The sequence below is a fragment of the Nematolebias whitei genome, chromosome 14 (genome assembly GCF_014905685.2).
Source record: "Nematolebias whitei isolate Nwh7 chromosome 14, NemWhi1, whole genome shotgun sequence".
NCBI classification, from domain to species: Eukaryota; Metazoa; Chordata; class Actinopteri; order Cyprinodontiformes; family Rivulidae; genus Nematolebias; species Nematolebias whitei.
This window is the reverse complement of record NC_056511.1, coordinates 14302370-14329264: the sequence shown is the minus strand read 5'-3', so window position 1 is coordinate 14329264 and position 26895 is coordinate 14302370. Positions and strand designations below refer to the sequence as shown.

The following is a 26895-nucleotide window of genomic DNA, read 5'->3' as shown; positions in this document are numbered from 1 at the left end:
ATGGATGGATGGATGGATGGATGGACGGACGGATGGATGGATGGACGTCATAGTTATCTCAGTCTCAGTTACCTGCCACACCAAATGTTATGTCAATATCTGTATATTTTATAAGTTATATCCATTTCTGGATTACTTTGCTTAGCTGTTTTGAACAGCATCAAAGTTTGTCAGTTGGAGATGAACATCCAATAATAATTTTCTGATGGTTTCAATAAAATCTGTTCAGTGGCTCCTGAGATATTTTGCTCAAACAGACAAACAAGTGCACACACCTGTCCACACACAGGCAAATTGCACATGCTCCTGCTTGTTAGTTGCATTACTATGGCTGTCTAATCTTACATGTTTGAGGAGCTGCTGCACTTTTACCAGGACAAAAAAAAACAGGCTGACAGTTTTAGTTCGCATAAAAAAGGAAACTATCTAAACTAAAACATCCTTATGTGAGTCCCATCTTGTCCCCAACCCTATTTCAGGGACATTGCAAGTTTTACATGTGGAATAAAGTAGCACATTTTTATGAGACACTCAAGACACTCAAAGTGCTTTACAACACAGTCTGATTCATTTACCCATTCATACAGTACTCTACTACATCTATACAAAGAGTAATAAGTGCTTTTATTCATACACCAAGGGACACACACTGGAAGCAATGAGGGGTTCAGTGTCTTGCACGGGGACAATTTGGCATGTGACTACTGGTGAAATCAAACCCCCAACTTTTGCATTGGAGGACGACTGCTCTAACCACTCAGACACAGCCATCTAGTTTGATAACCAGATCGGTGGTAAAACGGTTTGTTCTGCAGCTACTTTTTAGGCAGCTAATAGGTTGGTTGTAAAGCTGATCTCTTCCAAAGCTTTGTTCTGCAGCTAATAGATCATATTGCCGCATCAGCTGTTCAGTCCAAAGGTCACCGGTCAGTTGTCTTCAACGGTGGCCGCACTCCTTTCTTTCTCTAAAACAGATGCTTAAATTAAGGGTCTAAATCTATGTGCTTTGATTTTTTTTAAACTCATTACGAGAGGATTTTGCCTTCGACGTGGGGATTTGTACTTTGACATTCTTTGCAACAAAGAGAGAGCGAGAGAGCTTAAGAAAAAAGACAACAAATGCAAACAAAGAAAAAAAACAGGCAAGAATCCTTTTTTATTTTTTATTAAGTAATGGCAAATAAGGCTTTCCCCTAGAGATTGAAGATATTAATGGTCTCACAGGCGGCATGACATAGAGAATCCATGAAACGCTTATTACTGCCAGTTATTTTCTTACAAGTTGTTTCATTCATTTAAGAACTCGGGCCATATTATTTATTATAACGCAGCCCAGAGGATGGATTCATTTACTTTACATCTTCCTTCCTGGGTTATGTGGGAGCTGGTGTCTATTTCTAGTGATCAATGTGTGAGAAGTGAGGTACATCTGGACAGGTTGTCTAAAAAAAGTGGATAAATATTCACAAAGGGTTATAAAAAAACAGAGAATATACCCTAAGGATGCCACAGTGTTGCATTATATGTGTAGGCAAGCTATCGTTTTATCTGTCACAAAAAGTCAAAGTAGAACAATTTAGCCTCTGTCTGTTTGCTGTTGTCTTTGTTAGCAAAATACCTCTTGGACTATAGAGTTTATGAAGCTGGCAGAAATGAATCACTCAGAATGCATCTCTTGGCGTCAACATAAATCAAGATGGCAGCCGACAGAGCTTTAAAAACATTAAAATAGCTTGAACTCAGTCCATGTTACTGAGCCCAAATATGAGGAGTGGTAACAGATTGTGCCAAATCTTTGTTTAAAATGTTGTCATTAATAAGTAAGAGTCAACTCTGTCTGTTTGTTAGCAAAATATCTCAAGAACTGCTGGAAGGATTGTAATTAAATTTTCAGGATATAATATCTGGATGTATTTTCTAACTACATTTCAAAATCATTTCAAATGAAGATGGTAGCCGCACCTAAACAACCTAAGCATAAACAAATATGACTATAAGTTGGATTTAAAGTTTTGCAGGGTATATCTGAGAGTCATACTAAACAAACATTACATCATCGTGCAACTCTGTTCAATGATGCATCAGCAACTCTTCTGGACTGTCTGGATGGTACCGGGTAAACTTCTTATTTTTATTTTATTCTACAAACTTACCATTAGAGTTCCACAATCATAAATGTCATGTTTACCAAAAATAGCAAGAAAACATGTAAACACCTTGACATTCTCTTAACTAGGCTACCGTATTAACACACATTTTTTTTCATTTCTGTTCTAACAAGGTATTATTATTTGGAGCTAAATGTGTTTGAAGATGATCAAAATAAAAATTATATAAGTTTTATGAAGATTTTTGAGCAACTAAACAGATCAAGCCCAATATTATTATTGTTTGCTCAGCAGATGTTCAGAAGAGAACTAAAACCTGCACATTTCATGCCTTTATATATCTAATAGTACAATTATAGTTTTGAACTAAAACAAAGGGGATAGATGTATCTATGACCTGTGTGTGTGTTAGTGTGTATGCTTGTTTATGTTACTTTGTGAGGACTGTTTTTCGACAGTATCGTATTTTCCGCCATACACATCACACCGCCCTTTAAGTCACATCAGTCCAAATATGTCTAATAAAGTGGAAAAATCCATAAATATATTGCTTCGGCGTATACGGCGCATTTATTATGCGTCATCGCTGATGCGTTGCATTTGTTACACGTCACCGCTGACAACCTGGAAATATGGGTCGGTGTTATGCCAAAAATCAATTAGCTGCCAAATGGCGGTAGCAGGAGCATGCACGGGAGGACTTTAACAAGAATTTAACAAGATTAACACTTAAAAACAATTATTTGTTTGCTGGAAATTATAATAAAGGTGTGTCTCAGTCTAACTTTTGCTTAATAAATGCACTTTGATGGTCAAATCAGTTGCATTTCAAAACCTGATTTGTGGAAGCAGGCACACACCGAGGGACAAACCTCTGTGCATTTCTTCAAAATTTAACAAGATAAACAATTAAAAACAATTGTTTGTTAGCTCGACTTTATACTGTAGTAAAGGTGTGTCTCAGTTGAACTTTTTCTTAACAAATGTACTTTGACGGTCAAATCAGCTGTATTTCGCCGGGGCGGCAGTGAAATGAAGCTGATTCAGTTGCTCCAGGCAGACGATGGTGGCTCTTTGGCAAGCTGATTGTGTCATTAATAGCCACTTTTACCTATTGTATGATACAATGGCATGTTATACTACTCTGCTGCCATCTAGTGGCTGAAAATGGTAGTGTTCAATATTTTCAGTCACAATGAATGAAAACGGTCATTTCTCAGCCAAAAACTGGTTTATAAATATGGGGGAAAAATACATAAATACATCACTTTGGCCTATAAGTTGCAGTGCATGCAAATTATGCAAGAAACTGAGACTTATAGGGTGAAAAATACGGTACATTGTGAGGACCAAGCTCTTTGTGGGGACCAAAGCCCGGTCCGCATAAGATTCAAATGACGTTGTTGGGTTAGGGGTTAGGTTTAGGACTAAAGTATGAAGTGAGGATGGGTTAGATTTAGCATTAGGTATGTACTAGTAATGGTTAGGTTTAGGGTAAGGGTCAGAGTTAGGCTATGGAAATGGATGAAAAATGAATGGAAGTCAATGCAAAGTCCCCGTAAAGATAGAAAGACAAATGTGGGTGTATTCAAAACATCAAAGTTCATGCTCAATAATCCATGTAGAAAATCCAACAAAAAGAAACCATCCAGATGACCTGACTGAACTTTGTTGGATCTGTTTGTGTGTGTGTGTGTGTGTGTGTGTGGGGGGGGGGGGGGGTATGTATGTGTGTGTGTAAACAGCTTAGCATTAATACATTTAAGTTTCTGTTTAATGGTGAAATAGTGTGAGTTTGATTTTTTATTAAGTGGAAGTGTTAATGCTGTATACCCTGACTGTCTTCTTTTGCTTTTGTTGTGTTAGGACAGCATACACATCACACACAGTACACACTTGTGTGTGCTCTGTATTCAACTGCTTACAGTGTCAATTCTAACCTCATGCCAAGGGTTACTCCTTGCATAAGATAAGAAAATCCATTGGCTGTTTAGCCTTAAATAAACATTGTTTCCTTTCTCGTCTTATGTTTAAAAAAAAAAATTCTTCCTTCCTTTTCAAAATTTCCTGTCTGAGATCACCGTGTTGAGTAACATCTGCTGTATAAATGTCTGTGCAAAACTTTAAGGAAAGCTGACTTTTTAAAAATTATTTTAAGTGGAGGCAAATTTATTATAATTTATGTTAGCTTCCTTATATTTAAAAAAAAAAGTATACAAATAAATGCAATAATGTTTGCAGGCTTGGAAAAATGTACCAAACCTGCTGTCTATTAGGAAATAGTGGAAATACCACACTAAGCTTTTCAGAATCCTTTATGTTGAAGACAGTCACCCTGGAATCCAAAACCCCGTCAAGCCTGCTTCACTGAAGAATTCACTTTAACTGCAATACTTCATCATCTTTGTGAATAAGCTTATTCAGTCTGCCAAGCCCTGTTTTCACAAAATAGATTGCTTTTCTAAAATGCATCAATTTTAATATTTAAAACACTTATTTTTAACCTTATATGCCAAAAACCCTTCCCCGTGCCTTATACCATCTGTATTCCAGATGTATTTCAGATCCTCAGCTGGATTACCGTAAACTATTGCAGCCTACAGGCTTTTAATTTTTTGTTGTTTTATGAAAATGAAAAACACTTAGTCACCTTTCTTTTTCTTTTTTTTTTGCTTTGCACCGTCTTATGCAAGTGCGATCAATAAAAATTCACAAGTTGATGTCTCCACAGCAGCACGTTCACTCAAGCTGTTGAATTTTTACCAAGCCACGGCAGCATAATTCTCCATTAACTCCCAGCCAAGGAGCACGGCATGTCCAATGTTTTGATTATTTATTGGTAAGTAGGATCACCCATTGTTACCGAGCAATAAAAAACTCACAGTGTTCCCTGTAATGTTTTGAGAACAGTGTGGTTTTCATAGGCCCTTGGGAGCTTCTGCCTCCATCCAACCACACTGGCTTTTAATAAGACATTTACATGCCCAGGACACATTCTGTTCCTTCTAATAGGACAACTTGGATGGAGGACCACACCTGCTGCCCCCACCCCCATCCCCGTCTCTTTACCTTTCTTTTTCTGGCTGTTGGTTCACACCTGCTCATCCATTTTTGTGGGGGTGTCTGAGCCTTCCCGACCCCACCCTTTACCTGCACTCCTGTTAAAATAAAATAAAAATGTAATTAATCAGCTCTTAAGCCTACTGATGGGGCTTTTTTGTGGACTTTTTTTTTTTTTTTACATACTTAAAAAAAACAGCACACAAAAGTTTCAATCACCTAGCCTCTGATTAAAATTAATCATCTCAGTTAGAACCACTTTCCTCAGGACTCCATTGTTCACCTCTTAGTGTTAAGAAAAAAAATTACTATTCCTTAATTTTAATAAATGAGCTATTTATTTTCAAAGAAGATGTCCTACTTAAGAAACCATTCCCATCAGCTGCCCATAAAGGGAGTTTACCATGTGTGTAAGATTAGCTATCGGGCTCAGGCTTCAGGTTTCCAGAGGGGCAGTTCCTGCCCTTTGACCCCTTACTCCCTACTCTTGCAAAAGTAAAGTGAGCTCACAAATTTGAACTTTACTTTGCTGGAATCTTGAAGGAGCGTCCTCGCTCTTAAAGTGCTGGACTTCAATCGGTCTGAGAGTGATGTGGTTAAACTTATTATTAGCTATTTGTCAAATATAACTCTTTTAATTCTGCAACAACTCTGTGTAGGCTGTTTGGCTCCTAATCACAGTGTGGTTCTGAGTAGCTGCAGGCAAATAATCTTGGAAAATACATGAACAGGGTTTATTAATATGTAAGAATTGCTGAGCAGGTTCCAACATGATCTATCTACAACTATTGTGAGAAGTATTTTTTTTTTCATATTGCAAATAAAAAATATATATTTCTGCATTTCTGACTGGGCTTTTTATTGGGTGTATCATTTTGTTGAAAAAAGTCAACATTGGGAAACAGGAAATACAAAATTACACTGCATGATCTCATCTAAAGGGACAAGTAACTCCCTCGCCTTAGCTCATACCTAAATAGACTCCCCTAAATAAGACGCTTCGTTTGCTTACTGACCAATTTAACTTTCGTTACGAGTGACAATCTCTTGAAAGTTTATGCTCAGAGCTTAGAGGTGACACTGACAGATTCCGCAACAGACGGAGTTTCATTGGGTAAAAGGGGCGTTCACCACCGAGTGCCAAAACGACAGCTACGTGAAGCTTCTCGAACAAACCGGAATAAAGAAAGTAGCATGATTTCAAACCTTCAGAATAAAATAAACGCGTTTCAACCGTCAAGTTAAACTAAATATATATGCATATATGCGACTAATTATTATAATTATACATTTTATGAAGATGATTCATATCTGTAGATTAAATATTTACCAGTAAACTAACGAATTTAATTTAAACAAGCTTTTGTTTTGAAAAATCTAAACCGGAAGTATTTTCTCATTTCAATTAGCTTCTCACGGCTTCGCTAGCCGCTCGCCCTGCCTGACTAGTTTGCGGCTGCGAGGGGTAGAGCGTCGCGCTCGTCTTATATAACTTTAAAAGTACTCATGGATGTAATGGCGCAAAGGGCGGTCGTTTCGCCGCAACATTTATGATTCGCCGCGGATTAAACCAGAGATTAGGAGCCGCTGACAGACCGAGCACTTTGTTTTGGTTTTTTTTTTTTTTTCGCCCCCTTTCCCTTCATTTTCTTCTTCTTCTCCTTCCGGCGACGTGCATTAAAAAGTTGACGGATCCGTGAAAGGGCGCGCGCGCCCACACACACACACAAGGTGGAACTGGCGAGCGTCAACGGCGACGTTGTTGAGCTTTAAGTTAGGAATATCGCGGAGAATGTTTTCCTGCGAGAAGGAGGGAGGCACCGCAACGAATTCATCTATTTCACCGCACAACAGCGCCGGGGCGAGAAGAAGTGGAGCTCCTTCACAAGCCTGATTCAGTGGATATTGATTTAACCACATACATATAGATTTTTGTTGCTTTTTTTTTTTTTCACCCCCAGCTCAACTGCCTGGACTCACAAGCGATGACCTAACCGGTGGAGTTTATGTTTTTCTCTCAGCAGGTAGGAACTAATTCCAGGTGTAAACAACTTCTTGGTGCAGAGAAAGCGAGCGAGAGAGAGAATGAGAAGTAAAACCTGGTAGTTGGGTCGAGTAGGCCGAGCGACCTGACAGCCAGTCACCGAGTGGCACAAACAAACAAACAAACAAATCTTATCAACGCTCGGTGAACTTATCAAAGTCAGGAGTTTATAATTAATTAATCAAGAGACAAACTTCAACACTGTTTATACCTGCTTGTCACGCTGAAGGCGTGCGAACTGGTGCAGTTTCTGTTTCCGGCCAACAGGTTGCACTAAGTCTGTCATGGTGGAAAAGTACAGTCAGGAAACTTCAAAACTTTTTCTTTTTTGAAGCTTCACATAGCCCTCGTTGTTGCTGTTCTCATTTAATTTGAATTAGTTTAACTTTAAGACAGATGTAGTCTCTTAGGTGAGGAGTGGGTGTGGAAAATGACTACAACTCGTGCTAAAAAGTCCTGTTTATTATTATTATTATTATTATTTTCCCTCTGGGATTAATGAGTTATTAGGAGTCAGACGATTTAGGAACGCCAAAGTACTCCCTAGTTTTTGTAATGACTGTATATTCTTGCCAAAATACAGTAAACGCAAATACATGTCAAGTAAAGTCAACTTTTATTTATAAAGTACATTTAAAACAGCAGCTGTTACCAAAGTGCTTAACACTAAAAATCAATGGGAGTAATTTGGCTGAAAACAATAAAATATTACTTTAAAACTCTGTCCAAACAGGTCTCACTTGTAAATGAGTCTTTGAGACTCAATGTGATTTATCTGTTTAAATAAAGGTTGAATGAATGAGAAAAAAAAACCCTTTTATTAACACATAGGCGTATGTGGAGTAATGTTTTGTCCCGCTTCTGAATCGTACTTTAAGAGCTGGAACAGTTTAGTTTGTTTTTTCCACTCTGAAATGGAGGTAGGCGCGCACCGTTGCCTGCAGCAAACACCCAAAGGCCTCTCGGAGTGGGTTAATCTCTTTCGACAGATGCATGTTGCACACATACTTACTGTATGAGGGATTGCCAGCAGTTTCACTTGCACAGCTAGTTATGCCTGGGCTTGTCTCGCACTTCTTCACTCTTAAACCGAGTGTAGGTTACAGCTCAGAAGAACCAACACGGTCATATTAGTCATTTCTGTTCCGTAGAACCTGTAGTCCCATTTTGTGGTCCAACTTTAAGATGGTTTGTGCTTCAGCCATGTTGTACCAGCTCTGAAAAGAGGGAGAGCTGCAAAACTGATTCGGTTGTTATTTCTTCAAAAATAAAGACAAGTAGATAAGAGAGCAGCAGAGGCACTGCAGCAGGTTGTACTTTTGAACTCTCCCATGATACTTTTTGTCGCCGATGTTGCTACTTGTTGCAGTAAATGATCATTGCGTCAGTGAGCCTTCTGTGTTTGTCTTCTGCCCAACGTTTCTACAACCTTATTAATTATTCTTCTGGATTTTACATTTTTCTCTTAAGTGCCACTTTGGTTCACGCTTGTTAATTTTCTTTGCAGAATGAAGAAATGGATCAGGGTGGACCAAAGCACAACGGTAATCGAAACAGCAACCTGACATTTGGGGAGTTAGCACCTGAATTAGGCAGAGATACTTCTGCTTTACGGCATCAGTCTACAATGCATCTGCCCGGTCCTGGGAATCTGACCCAGAGTACGCTGGCCCCAAATGGACGGGGCGGAACCAAAGACCAGAGGAGCTTTGGAGGCATCTTTGAGTCTTCTCAACTTCATGTCCCATGCGATGGGACCGATAAAGAGGGTAAAATGAACAGAATGCAGAAACAAGAACAGGATATATTCAACATTGGAGACAATTTGTCGTTGCTGAACCAGAATATTTCTGATCTCAACCAGTCGTCCATGTCTATCATCACCACCTCAGAAAACTCTGTGCTGGGTAACCTCCCTCTGCCAGACCTTTTCCCACAGCAAATCAAGCAGGAAGTGGTCTTTTCCATGGATAAGGACTTAGGAAATTACAGTGGACAAACAGGTGCTGGTCCTAGCAATTTGGATGGCAACAGCAGTCAGCTAATTGATGATGCAGAAATTTGGCAAGATCTTGACCTTTCAAGTTCGCTGCCAGAAATCAGTGTTTTTGAGTTGGATTCAGAGGTGGCACATTTGGATAACATCCTGCAAGAAAGCAGCCTTGGTGGCGCTTCCATCAGCGGCTTGCCGAAGGACACAAAACCCCTCATGGGTAATGGAGAGAACTGCACCAGTATGAATGGCATGGAGCAGCAGCATCCGATGCACCAGCAGCAGCCTCTCCAACACCTGGCTCAGCACCAGCAACATGCGCATCAGCCCCAACAGCCTCCATCCATGCTTGCTGGTGTTGTCATCAAAGAAGAGAAGGACCCCGATTTCATCCATATGAGTACTCCTGGTGTGGTCAAGCTGGAGAGGCAGGACAGTTCTGGTTACTGCCAGTCGCAGTGTCTCCAGGGAGGCATGGGTTCTCTCCATGGAGGAGGGGTTGGCCCCATGCCATCTCCCATGGGTGTTGGTGCTGGACCTGCATACAACTTCGGAGCCAGTCAACCATCCACAGTGAACCTGCCAGACCAGAAGCCTTTTGCTGCGTTCTCGAGCCTACCTGGGGTTGGGGAGAGCTGGATAGGGGGGAAAAGATACGGAGAGTCCTCCGGGATACAGAGCAGCAGCGATGGCCTCCAGTCTGCAGCGGCTTTGGCAAATTTTCCCATCGGCTTTTCCAGGTGCGTCTTGAGGATTTACTCCCCCTCTCTCTCTGTTTGCTTTTGTATTTGCTCTCATTCTTCGTGCAATTGACTTTGCATTTATGTGCTTTAAAGAGCTTTGCTGTACTTTAAGTGCAGCTAAAAGCTGACAGCGAACACCGTAAAAGGTGTCCTAGTATTCACACAGCGATTTAAACGCACAGCTGCTTTTAATACTACTTAATAGTTTCAATTTAGTCAATTTTAGTGTTGGAAAACATTTTACAGCTTTTGTGTCTGTCGCTTTCTTTTGTTAGAGATGTTTTAACACAACTAAGCTTGAGGGCTTCTTGTGCTCATCAACTACCAAATGGCAGACACAGTTGGACACACGTTCTTCCAGTTGATTTGTATGGTGTCACATTTCATAACAGCTATGGATAAATTCTAGGAGTCTTTCTTTTATAAAGTCATTGTTAAAGGACAGAGAAAAGGAACTAGTGCCAGTGGCTGGAAGGAAAATGTTGGAGAAAGAGGTATGAAGTTGTGTTGAGTGCAAAATTATCAGCAGTTTTTCCACTCTCACCAAATTATTATGGCTATATTTAAATGAAATAAGTTACAGGAGCCTTTTCTGCATGTGGCTGCTTGCATTTTATTTTTTGTGGAAAAATTGTGAAATTGTTCTGACACAGCTTCTCATCAATCCTACTGTGTCAAAACTCCACCCAGTTGGTGTTTTTCCAAAATTGTGCAGCTCAAACAGTGCTTTTTCTTAAAAAAAAAAAATTACAAACTCTTACGTAAACATGTCTTCGAACTGGAGGTGAATCACTGGTTAAACACGTTGGGTGCTATTTTAAAAGATGCAGCCTGGTTATGTTTTATGGCAAAGGAAAATTAGCGCTGTGAGAAAGACGTGCACGTGCGTCTCGGTGAGAGGTGTATGGTGGGCAACGCTTTAGCCCGGAAGAATCCTCTGCTAACTCGATGAGCACTGAAGTGCAACATTAAAATATATATATATTTTCATTATTTTTAATGAGCATCAGTGTTAATTCAGGTTGAAAGGATGAGTAAAGTGTGCGCGACAAGTGCTGGATACAATCGGGTAAAAATATATTGAGCCCTTTGATTCAGTCTGGTTTGCAAACACCTGAAAGATAAATATGAGTTTCAGTTGTCGGCTTTTTGCTGTCAGGCTTTTTATGCTCTGCTCAGCTGTTTTCCTGTTCTACTCATCTCTGTCTTTGTCAGTACATGCAAACCATAGTTTCTTTAATCTTTTTTTCTAGACTATAGCGAGCGTTCCTGCTACACACCACCACTGTGCCACTGACTTCCTGATTTTATTGTTTTACCTTGTTGCAACTGTGCGATACGATTTCATGTCATGTTCTTTTCATGCCTGTCAAAAGAGCACAAACAATGTTATGTACAAGAACGTGACACAAACACACTGACCTAACCGAGGACTGCAAAACAAACTTGGGCTCCAGTTCTGTGTTCCTATTTCTCAACTGTGCTCTCAGCTTATCAGGTTATATGTACTATCAACATGAGCAACATTTAAAAATCAAATGGGCAACATTAGACTCTTTTTGGCGGCGGGTAAAATTTATCTGCTTTATACAGTGAAGATCAAAGGTTAATTCGTTTTTCTACAACTTAAACGTTAAGTATTAAAATACTTGTTTTAAGTCATAGGTTTGTTTAACATCTATAGATTACTTTGAATCTTTTTTTCTTAATTGATTACTTCTTTTTTTGTAGACATGCTGTCGTTACATTATAATCCATTGCATTAATTTTAAGCAATTAATTAATTAGGAAAGCGTCACAAGACCTGTAAATTTAATAAAAACAAACATTTGTGTTTACCTTCATACCAGACAACTGCAGGGCCAACTATCATTTAAAGTGAAGACATTATATTTAGCATTTGTTGTGTATATTTATTTAGTCGTACATCTTAACCCACATTTTATATATTGTTAATATATAATGCTGACTATATCAGAAAAGTAACTAAGACCTTCCATAAATCCTGTAGCTTAGCAACCTGCACTGTATGAGAGCAATCCTTCAGCTGTTTGAGCGTTTTGAAACGCAATTCAAACCCAGTTTGGCTTGACAACTTTGCTATGCTCCCACTTTTTGTTACGCAACTCATACGTAAATAGACACACATTTTAATGTTTAAAGGGGTGTTTTAAAAGATGAATAAAAATGGCAAAAAACTTCAATATTGGATCAAATTGCTGTTGTCCATTGTTGTCGTCTTTCTTTGTTGAAATCAGGTCTCTCTTGTAAATGAGTCCTCGAGGCTCAATGGGATTACCTGTCTAAATAAAGGTTGAATGAATGAATGAAAAAACATTTTTTTATTATGCAGCCAACTTTTTAAAACTATAAACTCTCTTTACCAGTTCTTACACATAATAATCCACTTGTCTTTGCGGTGTTGTTGACAGGAAGTATTAATCAACTCTAAACTTTGTTGTTGTGCCTCCTGCATCATTGAGTGCTGCAACCATGCCATTACTGTATAAGTGCGTGTGTGTTTGTGTGTGCGTACTGGCTTGCCACGTGTACAGGCTTACAGTGGTGCGAGGCTGCCTATTTACCATTATACAGTACAGCTAATCTCCTATTTTTCCTCTAACCTATTCCCTCCAGATGAGCTTCTCTCAGGAGTGGAAGGAGTTTTTTTTGTTCTGCCAGACTGGCATTATAGGATGTGTCAGGTAGTGTGATAGTGCTCCTTTTTAAGTTGCCCCTCCAAGTGTCGATAGGCATTTTAGTGCAAAAGGTAACAAATAAATTCAAAATAGGTCCAGCAAGCAGTGATATTTAGCGGGCAATTTCAGCCAGTTGAATTAGTCTGTCTTCACCATATTTTAAAAAAGTTTTTTGAATTAAAATTTCCCCATTTTTACATTTTAATTTTATTTATTTATTGTTGTTTTTTTGGTTTGAAAATTAACAAAGCTGTCAAGCTGATGTACGGTAGATCAATCTCTTTGCTGATGAAGGTGTGCTTTGAAAATGCAGGCAGGTGCTGCCAACTTTTCTTTTAGAGTTGCAAACATCAACACGTTGAGTGAGACTTGGCTCGACTTTTCAATCGGCGTGTGGTCACATTCATTTCTCATGCCATTTCAAAACATTTACAGCTGTGCCATACAGATTAACTATTCCAAAGTTAAAGAGCCAAGAAGCATGGCATGACATTAGCTAAACAGAATTTAAAAAGTCAAAAATGAAATACAAGAAGACTCCGTTGAAACCAATCAACCTTTTTGTTTATATCCTAAAGAGGCTAATGGACAATAGTTAGACCAGCTCAAATTAAACTTTTATTATTTATTTATATATTTATTATCTTATTGTAAAGAAACTGTGATGGACACGTGACCTGTCCAGGGGTGTCCCCCGCCTCTCGCACAGTGACTGATGGATATGAGCACTAGTGACCCCCGTGACCTGAAAAGGAAGAAACGGGTAAAAGATGATGGATGGATTGTAAAGAAAATAAATAAGGAAGCCACTGGAGGCGATGCTGTGTGCACAGATTTTTTTGCACTGAAAATGGATATTTGCTCCAAATTTAAATATGACAAAGAAGCCATTCATAAAAACGGGTGGATTTTTTTTTTCCACAGAAATATTGGTCATTTAGCTGGAAAAGAATGTAAGCTAAAGCACATATCAATATAATAAATATCATTGTTCTTTGTAAAAATAAGTACACTTTAAAACGTCTAAAGAGGTAGAAGTATCAGTTCAATTATTGTTGGAACTAGCTGTGTTGTGGGAGGATTTCATTTTTTATTTTTCTTTAGCTGCAGTCGGAACTCGTCTTAGCTGTAAGTCTGTCCTGGTTCAACACTGTTGCATATTTTTACGTGTAGCTGCTTGTTAAAACTACATGCTGCTTAGATGGCGTTTTGTTAATGGCCTGTTGTGGCAGTGTTGGAAGCTTTTCCAGTTGTTGTGCATCTGAAATATCTATTATTAGTGGGAAAAGTTCATCATAGAAATACAATTTTGAAAATAATATTTATTGCATACAGTAACATAATAAAATGGTAGAATGCTTTTTCTGTATTTCTACAGACCAACCCCATTTAAAAACCGTATCGAGCTGCTAAAATTGAGGTATTTTATAAAATGAACTTCAAATATAGATAAATTAAACTGATGCAAAATCTAGGTCGCTTCATACTTGTTGACTTAATTTCCTGGACTTCTCATTTCTAAGATTATGCGAACGTAAATCCTTTATGTTTTTGCTGCAAGCTAGAATACCATTTATTTTAATAAGTTTATTTATATAAGTTTTTAATTTGCTGCAAACCTCAGAATTCCACAATTGGGGCTTTGGGATTTGTGGTGATACCTGTGATGCTTTATGTTACACTGCTGTTATTATCACACACCACTTGCCCGTGTGTGTGCGGCTGTGTTTGTCTGTAGTGCTGTGTTAGCAAAACTTCTCATTACCCGCTGGAGAGATTTTACTGAAACTCTGAGAAGCTTATCCCACACCCTCTTGAGTACTAACAGATAGCACAATGTTGCGTAAGAAGGCACTAAATGTTATTTTCAAGAATTGACCAAAGTAAATGGAACTCCGTTATTTCTCAATATAAAATAATGCTATTTTAAAACCCTGGCAAACAATGTTGTGGGCATGTGTGGAAATGTTTTTCAAAACGGCACTAAATTCATTGATAGCTCCAAGTGTTTTTATTTTTTATTTTTATGCATCTTCTGTTGATCATCAGTAATTCACTGAATCATGAAATGATTTTGCATTAGTGTATAGCTGAATGAAACAACATGCAGTCAGGAGTGAAAGTGGATTCTTTTAAAATTTTGCCCTTTTTTTTTTGCTTCGTCTTGTAGCTTATCTTCTCTCCGACTGCCTTAGGTCTCCTCCCCGTCTTTGGGGCCTTGTGTACAGAGTCTTTGAAGTGGGCTTTGGTTAAGGTCATGGGTCAAAGAGCCGAAAGGAGCATGAGGCCTCTTAGCAGCCAGGCTGTTTCTTTTTTTAATGCTGATGTGGTGCCTCTGGCTTGTTTACGCCAGTGTTAGGTCTTGTGCTGGTCTGAGAGGCCACATGATGGATTTAGGCTCTTTTGCCTCATAAAGCCAGCTTTTCTTTTTTTTTTTTTTTTGTTCACTGCAGATATTGACCAGAAATGTGAGTGCGTGCACGCACATTTCTGGCCACACACTTTTGATAGCTAACAGCTGAACCTGCAACAATTGGAAGAAGACGATAATGTGTGGCGTGTGCTGCCACAACTGCATCGACGAGCAGAAATTTAGCATGTTAACCTGTAATCGGATATGCCTATGGTGAGGATAAATATAGCCCTGACCAACCTCGCTCTCTGTACTTCATAAACAGATGATTGAGCCTGTTATGTTTGGCAACAGCTCAATCGGGAAACAGGAAGTGTTGAGCCTAAAGACTGTAGTGGCCCAGTCTCATGCCACTCTGCCTGTTTTGCCGCACTGCATGGAATAAAGTAATAAGAAATTGTGGGGTGGGAGTGGGGTAGCAGCGCATGGTGGTTGTGTGTTGGAAATTATTGACACTAACCAAATGCCTCTTTAAAATGTTGCAAAATCAAATCAAAGTTTATAGAAGAACATCCTGATGCATGCTCAATAGTCCAGGTAGACAAATCTTAAAAGTTAATTCAGGTCCTCTGGATGGATTTTTAAAAAAGTTGAAACATTTTTCAGGATGAAGATGTGCACATCCTTGTTAGGGGTTTTGAGAGAGGAGTGAAGGAAGCCATCTTTGTGAAGAGAAACCATCCATCATTAAACAGTAGTGAAGACCTCTGTGTCCAGTTGTCACCTTCTTACATTGCTGTTATTGCTAGTATCACTCAGCCCTCTGTGAATAGCAAGCGGCCATCAGGGCACTAACGATCATTCGTTATCTGATGGTCATCCTTTATCATGTGAACAGCTAGTTTTAGCTGTTGCCAGCAAACTGGTTGATCCAAGGTGCTACTTATAAGACTGAGTTTAGTGCAGCTCTTCAGACTGACGAGGTCTTTTAGATAAAAGATGAAACGTTTCAACAATTTTTTTTTTTTTAATTCGTCCAGAGGACCAGACTTAACGTTGTCAGATTTATAAAAGAATCTTCTGCCAACATCTTTACAGAACACAAATCCACCCCAGCAAAAAAAAAAAAAAACACTACAAGTGTGCATGAGCTTTAAACAAAACACTGCAGAGATTTCTACAGGAAATTAATTTGTGGAGGTGTTGGTGGAAGCTCCAGTGAGGGAAACAAGTACTTCAACCCCTGCTGGCACTGTAAGTTTACCCATTTACAAGAACTGAATAGTATACATTTATTTGGTAGTGTACAGTTAATCAAGAGAGACTGAGTGTAAATTAAAAATCTAAATAAAAAAATGCATTATATTAAAAAAAAAAAAAGATTTGCTAACCATTGAGGAATGTACGTATTTTATTCCCAGCAACTCAGACAGATTTTTGTCTCACAGGTTGGTAATGTGACTTACACACATATAACTATTAATCAGTTAATCAAATAATTTCAGACATTCCTGACTGAGTTTAACTTATGTAAGGCACGCCTGTTCGGAGTCTGTACACTCCATTCCAACCCCTCCACCACTTTGAGCAAGTCTAAAGAGCTGTCAAAAGACACGTGGGATAAAATAGATGTACAAAAGGCTTGGATGGCTACAAGAATGATGAGAAGGTGGGAAGTTTTTGGGAATGGAAGAAACATAAACTGACCATCAGTCGCCCTCAGTCTGGAGCTCTATGCAGGATTTTGCCCTCTGGGGTGAGGACGAGCATGAGAAAGGTGAGGAATCAGCCTAGAACTATACAGGAGAAGCCCGGTAATCATTGGAAGACGGGTCCACAAATGGTAAGATTGTACATCATATGGCCGGACATTGCCGTGCCAACAGTGTATTATTGTAGCGATTGACAGGAAGTTGTCTTAATGTATATCTGGTATCTAAAAAAAAAAATCACCTTTCATCTTCCATTTGTCCACAGTCTGGACATAGCTGATAATAGCTGATTTAAGATTAGTTTAGTTTTGAGATGATAACAAATACATGTTCTCAACTACTTCTTATTCAAATGGATTACCTTCTAATGTCGCACCTCTTTTATAAAAGTTAACAATATCAAATATGAAGGAGACAATATTTTCCTCTCTAGCCTGCCTTTTTTTATTGCATTTAAACAGGACCTCTGCATGTGTTGTAACTTTTTACCACATGCGTAATTAAAATAAAATAAATGGACTGTAATTGTATAGCACCTTTTTATCTTATCAAGACACTCAAAGCGCTTTACAACAATCTGTGTCCTCATTGACACATTCATACAGCACTCTACTAGATCTATACAAAAAATAATCAGAGCTTTATCACATTCATACACCGATGAGACACACATCGGAGGCAATGAGGGGTTCAGTGTCTTGCCCAGGGACACTTCGGCATGTGACTGTTGGTGGAATCGAACCCCCAACCCTTGCTTTGGAGGATGACTGCTCTAACTACTCTGCCACAGCCGCCCCCAAAATCACGACTAATAAAGTAGAATAAAAAAGTGTCTTATAATGCTAACTTAAAGCACCTGTTTAAAACCTTTTTTATTGATTTGAGTCCAGTTTAATTGGAATATATGCTCGTTTCTTCTAGAGCTGCTAGTGCTGATTATCATATCTATGCGCACAAAATCAGTACTGTTTTGTTGTAGTAATTTTCAGGCTGTTATATTCCAAGTGCCACACACTCACAAACTTCCTGACTAAAACGCTTTTGGCCAATCAGACGAACTGTCGCTGCCTGAGACGCACACTTATGTCATTGTTTTGTTGGCGTAAAAGGGTCCTTTCTGTTCCTGTCTTCAATGACTTCAGAAACGAACACAAGAACGTTCTGGAATCTCGCTCTCATGTTGTTGCTGTCAGAAACAAACACATCAGTACCAACATTACAACAGTCCTTAATACTTACAGTGGATTAAATCCCATAAATTCTCGAACATGAATAAACATGTTTTGTGATCATGAGTCAACTTAGGGGAATTTCTTGTAAAAAGCTTTTAGTGTCTTGCATCACTCAAATGTGTATTGTGTTTCTGCATGCTCGTTCTCTGCTGTTTTTGTTCAGCGCTGTCTGTCTGATTGTGGGTCAGCGTAGCTTCTGCGATCATCTTTTTTTTATGCGTTCTTCTCGACTCCGCAGGAAGGTCGTTAATCTGTTGGACGAATACAAATGTTTCCCTCTATGCCTCGTTGTCCTCTCACCGTTTTTCACATTGAATCGAAGGAAAAGCAGTCGGGGTGTGCCAGGGTTTGAGAGCCAAAGTTCAGAGATCGCTGTTAGTTCGTCTGTTTGCTTTCCACTGCAGAAGTGGGGCAATTTTTGAAGTTCATTTAAACACAAAGTCAACTTGTGAGCTTTAGATTTGTTTAGACTAGATGGATAAAGTGTGGGAATGTAATTTTCGTTATGCTCAAATATGTCGTCAAGTTTAATAAAAATGTTTTTAAACACCTTTTCATACACGGGTCTCAATCTCAACAACTGATGGTGCAAAAATACGAACTGGATCTGGATGATGTTTTATTCATTGCTGCTTTGCTGTTCAATAAACAAGTGTTTTTGAGCCACATGTTAGCTGAGGCAACTGGGGTTACCAGGGAGACTTTTATTTTGGGAGGGCATGGGGTCACCAGTTTAGGCCCCTCGAGTCGTAACAGCTTACCTGCTAGCGTAAGAGCAACTTGATAAATCTTAAAACAGTTTGGTTTTCCATTAATATTAATAATGTGTCAGCTTGTAAAACCTTGAGCTCATTTACAGTAAAATTTAAATCATGTTTGGAATTGCAAATAAAGCATATAACACTAAATCAGGGGTCTGCAAACTTTATGATCCAAAGAGCCATTTTTACACTTTCATTCACTAAATTAAATGTGTCCAGAGCTGCAGCAACCTGCTACAACTGTGATTATCAACTGGTGGCCCATGGGCCACTTTAGGTTTGTTGGATGAGATGTTTGTGGCCAGTAGGGGTGACATTATAAAGCTAAAAATATCTAATGATTTTTAACATTTATTGATATTTTTACAATTTATGATGAATGAAAAGACCAGATTCTTGTAAATAAGGGGGTGGATTTTTTTTATAAATTACAAATCCCAATTAAGAACTATGCAGACATGTAATTTTTTTTAATTGTGGAAAAAATAAACAAGTATAGAAATAAATTCAAAAGTTAAAATATTTGCAAAAGAAATGACAGGAAAACGGCTAAATCGAGTACATTTTTGTTGTTTGTGTAACAACCAATAAACCTCAGTTTTAGTTTTGGTCAGAGCTTGGAAGAGCCGCTGCAGAGGGACCAAAGAGCCTCATGTGGCTCCAGAGCCGCAGGTTGCAGACCCCTGCACTAAACCAATAAGCTTTTAAATATGGGATGGATTAGAAGAAAATGGCATATTTAAAATTATATTTTTTGTTTGTTTACATTGGCTATAGCTGAAAATATCTGAGCTGAGTGTACAGTTTAAGTTGGGAGGTATTTAGGTTTGATCTTGTGATCCCATTTGGTCACAAGATTTTTCACTTGTAAAAAAAAAACCATGGAACATTCAAGTGGTTGTTCCTGGTAGAGATGACTCCTGTACACGACATGCACAACTGCAAAATTTGTTCTATATAAATGAAGGCCATTTAAGTTCCTAAATTGTATATATTTTCTTTTTAATGTTTTTGAAACACTAATAACATTTTAGTAGAATTTGATGAACTATAAAACCTTTTCAGAAGCTGGTTTTATTTTTCAACAATTTAACAATTTTGTGTTTTTAAATGAGTCATAAGTCTAAATTAGAGCATTATTAATCTGTAATTGTCTCTATTTGGTCGCTTGTATAAAATAAACAAGAACGTTTTCTTTTAAAAAAAAAAAAGCTTTACGCTTCAGAAGCTTTTAGTCAGGTGGTATAAATTGACATTTGTCCTTGTCAGCTCAGAAAATACAGATTGGTTAATGACACATAAGTGGAACATAAACTGCTGGTATAAATCTGTAAAATAAGTCACTTAAGTGCTTTATTTATTTATTTACCTATTTGTATATTTGGGTGAGAATATGCTATTGTGCATTTATACACGTCTGCAGAAAAAGTATTACTCTGCGTTTAGAGCCCTGTATAACTGTTGCCTCCAGTCACCGGGGAGCTTGTGCCACATGCTGGTGGATGATTTACCTGAGCAAGGTTACTGTCCATGTGGAGGAAAACATTCACCCACTGGAGCTTTTATTCAGACTCGCACTTTATGTGAAAATATGTTAAATGACTAATTTACCATGCAGTTTCAGGATTTTAAGTACAACTTTAACTCTTAATATTCCCTTTCTCAAATTTCTGCTGAATGTCGCTGCCTACCTGAGCCAAGAGTCTGAAACATTTTGGATTCCTTTTAATGTTTTAATTGCAACAGAAACTTCCTACACTGACAAACTCTGTAATGGTTTCTGATGTTATGAATGGTAAATGATTTGTACTGTCCTGAAACTTTGGTTTCAAATTGAGTCCTTTTGTAAAGAAAAAGAAACTGCTTTGTGTGTCTGAATGGGTGGAGTCATGCACATCCAACAAGTTTCAGTGTCAGGACGTGACAAAGCAGAAAAAAATATAACATTATCTCAAACAAGCTGGCTCACTGAGTTTATCGCTGTCTCCTGTCTGTGTGCAGGAATATCACATGTTGTAGTTCTCATTGTTTAGTCTTTCTTTGGTAAAGTTTTGCTCATGTTCTCCTCCAGACTACTAAGCTGGAACGGGATGACCTGTATAACGAAACTACTTTTGACCCAAAAATGACACTAGCTCTGATTCTGGGTGCGTTTAATAAAATGACGTGACACTCGTAATAACTTCAATTTTCTGTATTTTTATTGAATAGGCTGATGGAATTTCTCTATTTCTGTTAAAGTCAGGTCCTCTGGACGTTTTAATTTTTTTGTTGAAACGTTTCGCCTTTCGCCTAAAAGACTTCATCGGTCCGAGGAGCCACAACAAACTCAGTTCCAAAAGTAGCACACTCGCATAGTGGGTCAGCCAGTTTGATGGTGATAAGATGTTTTTGTACCTGGATCATTGAGCATGAACTTTGATCTAATTTAGCTACTTCTACTCCAACTGACTGTTAAGTTTTCGACAAACAATTGTTGAAGAGCGTTTTGATGGGGAGCCATTTTTATGATACCTGCCCTTACAGTGCATTGACATACGTAAACCTCTTGGTCAGTTGGGTATTAGAGCTGGATAGAGAGGAAATAAAAATGATTGGTCTATCACTATTAATAAATGTGGGGGAAAATAGGAATTTACTTGTGCTTTTTGATTTAAAAAATTAGTACAACAAAGCTTTTGTTTGACCACCTAACTAATGGCAGTGTAGCTGTTGTGATGCATGCAAGTGTATGGACTTGCTAATTTTCCATATGGTTTTGTCTTGGTCTATGAGCGCTGATTTGCCACAATAAGATGCAATTAAAATATAGGGGAAACACTTAGCTTCTAGGTTAATACAATTAAAAGCTGCTTTTTTTTTTTTTTTTAAATAAAGCAAATATGTACTTCAAAATTTTTGTCAGTTATTAGTTTTACTGCCTGTATTGTTTTGTGCCATTATGGTGCATTGCCTGTTAACTGGACAGTGCTTTTGGGGAGTGGTGGCGCAGAGGTTAGAGAAGGTGGGCCTGTGATCCGAAGATCGCCGGTTCACGCCCCGGCCCTGACAACATCAAAATTGTGGGTGGGGTAGGTGAAGCACCCACACTTGCCCCCACCCTCGTTCACCCCACCCTGGACCCATGAGCAAGGCCCTTAATCCCCCATCTGCTCCCTAAACAGGTCTCTCTTGAAAATGAGTTCTCATGGCTCAATGAGACTACCTGGATAAATAAAGGGTAAATGAAAAATTTTTTTTTTTTAAATTAAACGATAGACTTTTTGGATTTTGAATAAAATATCTTGATTTGAATGGTTGGCTTTAAATTTGGTGCAGAATTTATAGTTCTTTTAATCAAGATTTGTGGTAATTGCCAAGTATTTGTATGCTAATTATCTGTGTTTAGTTGATTGATTCAATAGATGGCCACAGGCAATCATAGTGACCATGTTAAAAATGTTAAGATTTATGTTGTATTTCTGTTTAAATGTTTTTTTCCCTTTGTGGAAAGAGCTACCTGATGATTATTGCTCAGTACCTCAAACACAGATGCAGATATAATAAACATGTATTTTACTTCTATTCAAAGTTTTATGTTTCAAATGAAGATCACTAAAAGTTTGAAATTTTAAAGCAAACACCCACTCACAGTCTTTCTTTTCTTTCTGTGATTATTTTTTTTTAGCCCTCTTCCTGTTTAAAGGCTGTCTCTGCATGTTTAAGTGTCTGTCTACGTCACTGGCTTCATTGTGTTCATTCTCTCAAAGTGTCTGCTTGGCCCACATGACACACTGCAGTATAAATCTTTTGTGGCTTACAGCTACCATTAGATAAAAAAATGGACTAATATCCTTGCCCTTGCCTTGCTCATCATCTTCAGTGAACCTCTCTAAATGTGAACATAACCTTGGAAATAAAGAGTTTTCTGAGCACCGGACACCATTTTATCTACTGCCTATACCTTATTTTAAACATGCTTAGCAGGTTCTGTAATTGCCAGCAATAAATCATCTCTTTGACATGAACTGCAACAGTAAAGTATGGGTTATCAACACCTCTTACCCTGCTATGTTATGCCTGTTATGTTTTCATGTGCTAATTTGATGTGATAAATAGGTCAACTGATCTGTGTAAGATGAAGTACTATAATTTAGTAGGATGCTAAAAAAATGAAATTCTGGAGTTGAGTATTCACTGAACTGGGGAACGAATACAGCGCTTTTTGTAATACAGCTTTGAAGTGGGGCTAGGCCGCTGCAAGAGGAAAAGCCACGGATCACTATGGTCATCACTCATCTCTGTAGATCAGTCATCAGCTCTAAATTCAGACAAGCGGCCTCAGTTTCAGTCACTGTGAGTCAAGCTGTTCCATCACACTGCAGCAGTGCACCAGCTCTCAAATTTGCTACTTGGTTTCTGTGTTTGAGAGATATATCCTGCTTGGACTGCGGCCCAGCTCTGTTCAGGGAGCCCTGTAAGCAGACTGGTACCAGTTACGCACACAGCCTGTAGCAGCTGACGCTTAAAGGGCTTCCTTTTTAACGAGATGAGGTTTAATCATCTTCTGACAGTTATTGTCGTAATTAGACCATGTCAAAAAGAAAAAAAATCTTAAAGAATACAGGCGATGTTCTTGTCCATGCGTCTTGATCAATGTACTTGTTCATCCCTGCAGCCATGAAGTAACTTGACAAACAAGAACAGGGTTATGGGAAGACTGAGCTACTTCTTGCCAGACCAGCTGTAGTAAGTCGGTCCTTAGGTTACCAGAACAGGAAATGTTTTTGAACTTATCTCCTTTTTTTGTTTGTGTATGTGCGGCTGTCTTTGACCAAAATATCTGAGGGACCACTTAATGAATTTTAATGAAACTTGCAGAAAGTTATCTTTGAATGTATATCTCCCAACTGAGTAACTTTTGCAGTTAACCCAAATTCAACATGGCTGCCACAAATGACTCACCCTAAAAAAACCTCTAAAATGGCTACAACTAAATACATTTTACACATTGAGCTAAAATTTTATTGTGGTAGAATCTGAGTGTCGTCTTCAATACGTACTTTGAGTGAGACATCTTGCGATTTTGCATTTGATTGCACATAGTTATTTTCAAGGACATCTGCAACACGTTCCTTAACATAAATAATAAGTGGCAGGCGATGTGCATTTCTCCAAATAATACTCTGCTTTAAATTAATAAATTTAGGTGTTAATGTCAGTGCTTCCTCTAGATCAGCTCTGTTTGCAGGAATCTCGTGGTATTTTTTTGTCGATTTTGGGGGGGGGGGGTCATGTCTGTGTTGACCACCTGCTAGCTTAACGCTATGTTGCTGCTGGTTTTTATCGATGACGAGAGGGTGGGGGTTGTCGTGTGTGTTGTCCACTAGCTAGCATGTTTGTATTCCGCAATTCGGTGGACAGGGCTGCTTGTTTCCGTTGACGACGCAGGGCGCCCCGCTTGTATACTGGTAGGGGAAACACTGAATGTATATGTGACTGCCCTAGCTTGGTGGTCAGTGCCTTGGTCTGGTAATCCTGAGTTTGCGGGTTCAAGCCCAGGTTGCGTTTGAAGGGCATCCAGCGTAAAACATTTGCCAAAATTTTCCTGTGAGTTCGCTCGCTATGGCAACCCCTGAAGAAGGAGTAGCCAAAAAAAAACTTAAGTATTAATGTTTACATAGTACTTTTTTTTAGGATCAAACGGAATCACAAATATTGTTACCAGAGTATAAATGTACCATATACTTGTATTTAAGTTTTATTTAAAGACATTTGTTTTAGAGCCCTACCGATATATCGGCAGCGGCCGGGATTTTGGGCCGATATAGGCGTTTGGGTACATTTCGGTATCTGTGATAACTGGCCCATTATGCGCCAATATAAAAACTTCTCATTTTCACCCCTAAAATGTTGGGAACAAGTTGTGTCCTTACATGCAAAAGGTGTATTGTACAACGTATCCAGCAGAGGGTGAACGCGGACTTTTTTTAAGTCATGGCCGTTCACTTTAACTTTCACTTTCAGCACAGCCGAAGCAGCGAGCAGTACTGTGTATCGTATTTTTCCTGAACTGTGCATGGAAAGTTTATTTAACTGATCTGTAAACATTTTTTTTTAACAATAATACATTTTCTTAAAGCCTCCAACCTGCTTGTCAACTACATGTCTCTCAAGTTAGCAAGCTAATGTTTAGATCACCAAGCATAGGCTATTTTGCCTTGTAAAACTTTATCCAGAGCAATAAATCTAACAAAGAGGTAAAACATATCGGTGTTAGTAATGTTATATTTGTCGTCCTCAATGAAATGCATTGTCTAAAATCTTTACTTCTCTAAATGCTAATTAGACCTTCACCATATGTGACTGACTGTTTAAACAATGAACAGGGAAGGATGTTTCTTTGTTTAATTTATATATTTATAACACTCTTGATAACTTTATGGTGAATAGTGGAGGATAGAAAATGTGAACGCACGTTAGGAAGACTGTTTCAAGACTTGAAGTGTTAAAGAGAAGTGTTAAAACAGGTTTGAAAGTAGTTGTATTCTTAGATTATTGGGGGTGGACAAAGTTAAACAATTTTAAGCCATTATATCGGATAACTGCATTAGCCTCCCCCTTTCCAATATCGGTATCGGCGATAGCCAAAATTTCCATATCAGCTGGGGCTCTAATTTGTATATAAGCTTAGGTATATTTTGGTACCCATCTTATTTTTTATGATTTCCTTTTTTACATTTGAATATTCAGTTTTTAATTGTATTTTTTCACTGTTTGAGCATCAGTAATTCACTAGCCTTTCCAGTAAATGAAACAATGTTGAGGCATGTTTCTCACTTACAAACTGACTACTGAAGCAACAACTCAAGGTGATATGACATAATGCTTTTATTAGGAAAAAACAAAGATTTTATCAGGATACGTCATTTTTAAGTGTTAATAGAAACAAGCCAGTTTTACATTTTCTAAAATAAAGTTTGGCTAAGCTGCTATCCATGATAGAAAATTATATATTTTTTAAATAAGAGGAGAAAAATTATCTCATTATGTTGGCAATTTCTTTCATACGTGTTGTTTCAGTCCACGATTGCCTTCAAGGCTGCAAATACAACCACCACCTTTGGCAATAACCCTTGTTTGTTTAATTACTAACAAAACAAGATTATGCTCGTAAGTGATGTAACAATACTGGTTGGTTTTAAATCAATCATCTCAGAGCTGAGCCACATGTCACCAAATCCACTTTTGCATTATTCATCTTGTCATTTGTTTGGCAACATAAGATAAATGCTGGAAAGTCTTTGATAAATATATGTTTGTTTTCATTTTTTGACTTATTTCCACTTGTTTCCCCTCACACGCGATTCTACCTGCTTCCTGCCTTTGATTGTCAGTCTGCTGGTTGTGGCGAGGATAAGAAGAAAGGGGAGGGACAGCTCTACTGTAAATGGGCCCCAGTCCAGCTGAGGCTTTTTTTTCTTGCAGCTTTCTCTGGCATTCCTAAATCTGCCCTAATCACTCCAGCATACTTGTATTAACTTCATCTCTGCTTTCTACCCCAATCATTTCAATTTGAAGCTATAGTGAACTTTCAGTCACCATGGACATTTTTATCAGATGTTTTGTTTTTTCAGATCAGAAAAGCTTCTGTGTGTTTTCATGCTATTTTGCAGCTTTTACTTTGCTATTGTTCTGAAGCTGCAGAGCAGGGGTGCTCTGCCTTGAGTTCCTGAAAGCTTCCTGTTTGCCACAAATATCTCCCTTATTTCTTCTAGAAGCAAACACTAAAGAAATAATGGCAGTTAAGACAAAAGAGACAAACAAAAATATTGGTCTGCCTGGAGGGCAGCAGTTACAGAGTACAAACCACGATTCATTAGCAAGATCTGGGGGAATATGAGGTTCAAAGCTTTGAAAGGTTCAACCACCTTTTGAAAGGTGATTCCTCTCTGAATAAAATGAATCCAAAATATCCCTTCCCCACGTCTACTCAAACGTATCTGAAGTGACCAATATCATCTAAGCTGCTTAAAGGGTTAATGTGAGCATCCTGAGACTACTTTTGTAAACATTTTCAAACTTTTTTTGATTAATAACATTAATAACAAAGTAATATTTATCATTGATAATATGAAAACTATAGTAAAGTCTTAGTTAAACATTATTAAAATATTAGTCAAAGTATTTAATGTGGTTTTTTTTTTTTTT

The 26895-nt window shown here is 38.3% G+C and overlaps 1 protein-coding gene across 2 annotated transcripts in view; it reads left to right on the top strand.

The window, feature by feature from the left end:
- The first annotated feature begins 6589 nt into the window (after positions 1-6589).
- Positions 6590-26895, top strand: part of LOC119420493 (glucocorticoid receptor) — a 74226-nt gene continuing 53920 nt past the window's right edge. For both annotated transcript variants that reach the window (XM_037687897.1, XM_037687896.1), the window contains exons 1-2: positions 6590-7192; positions 8720-9945. In XM_037687897.1, coding sequence (XP_037543825.1) covers positions 7175-7192; positions 8720-9945 — 1244 coding nt within the window. In that variant the 5' untranslated portion in view covers positions 6590-7174. The remainder of the gene's footprint in view (positions 7193-8719; positions 9946-26895) is intronic.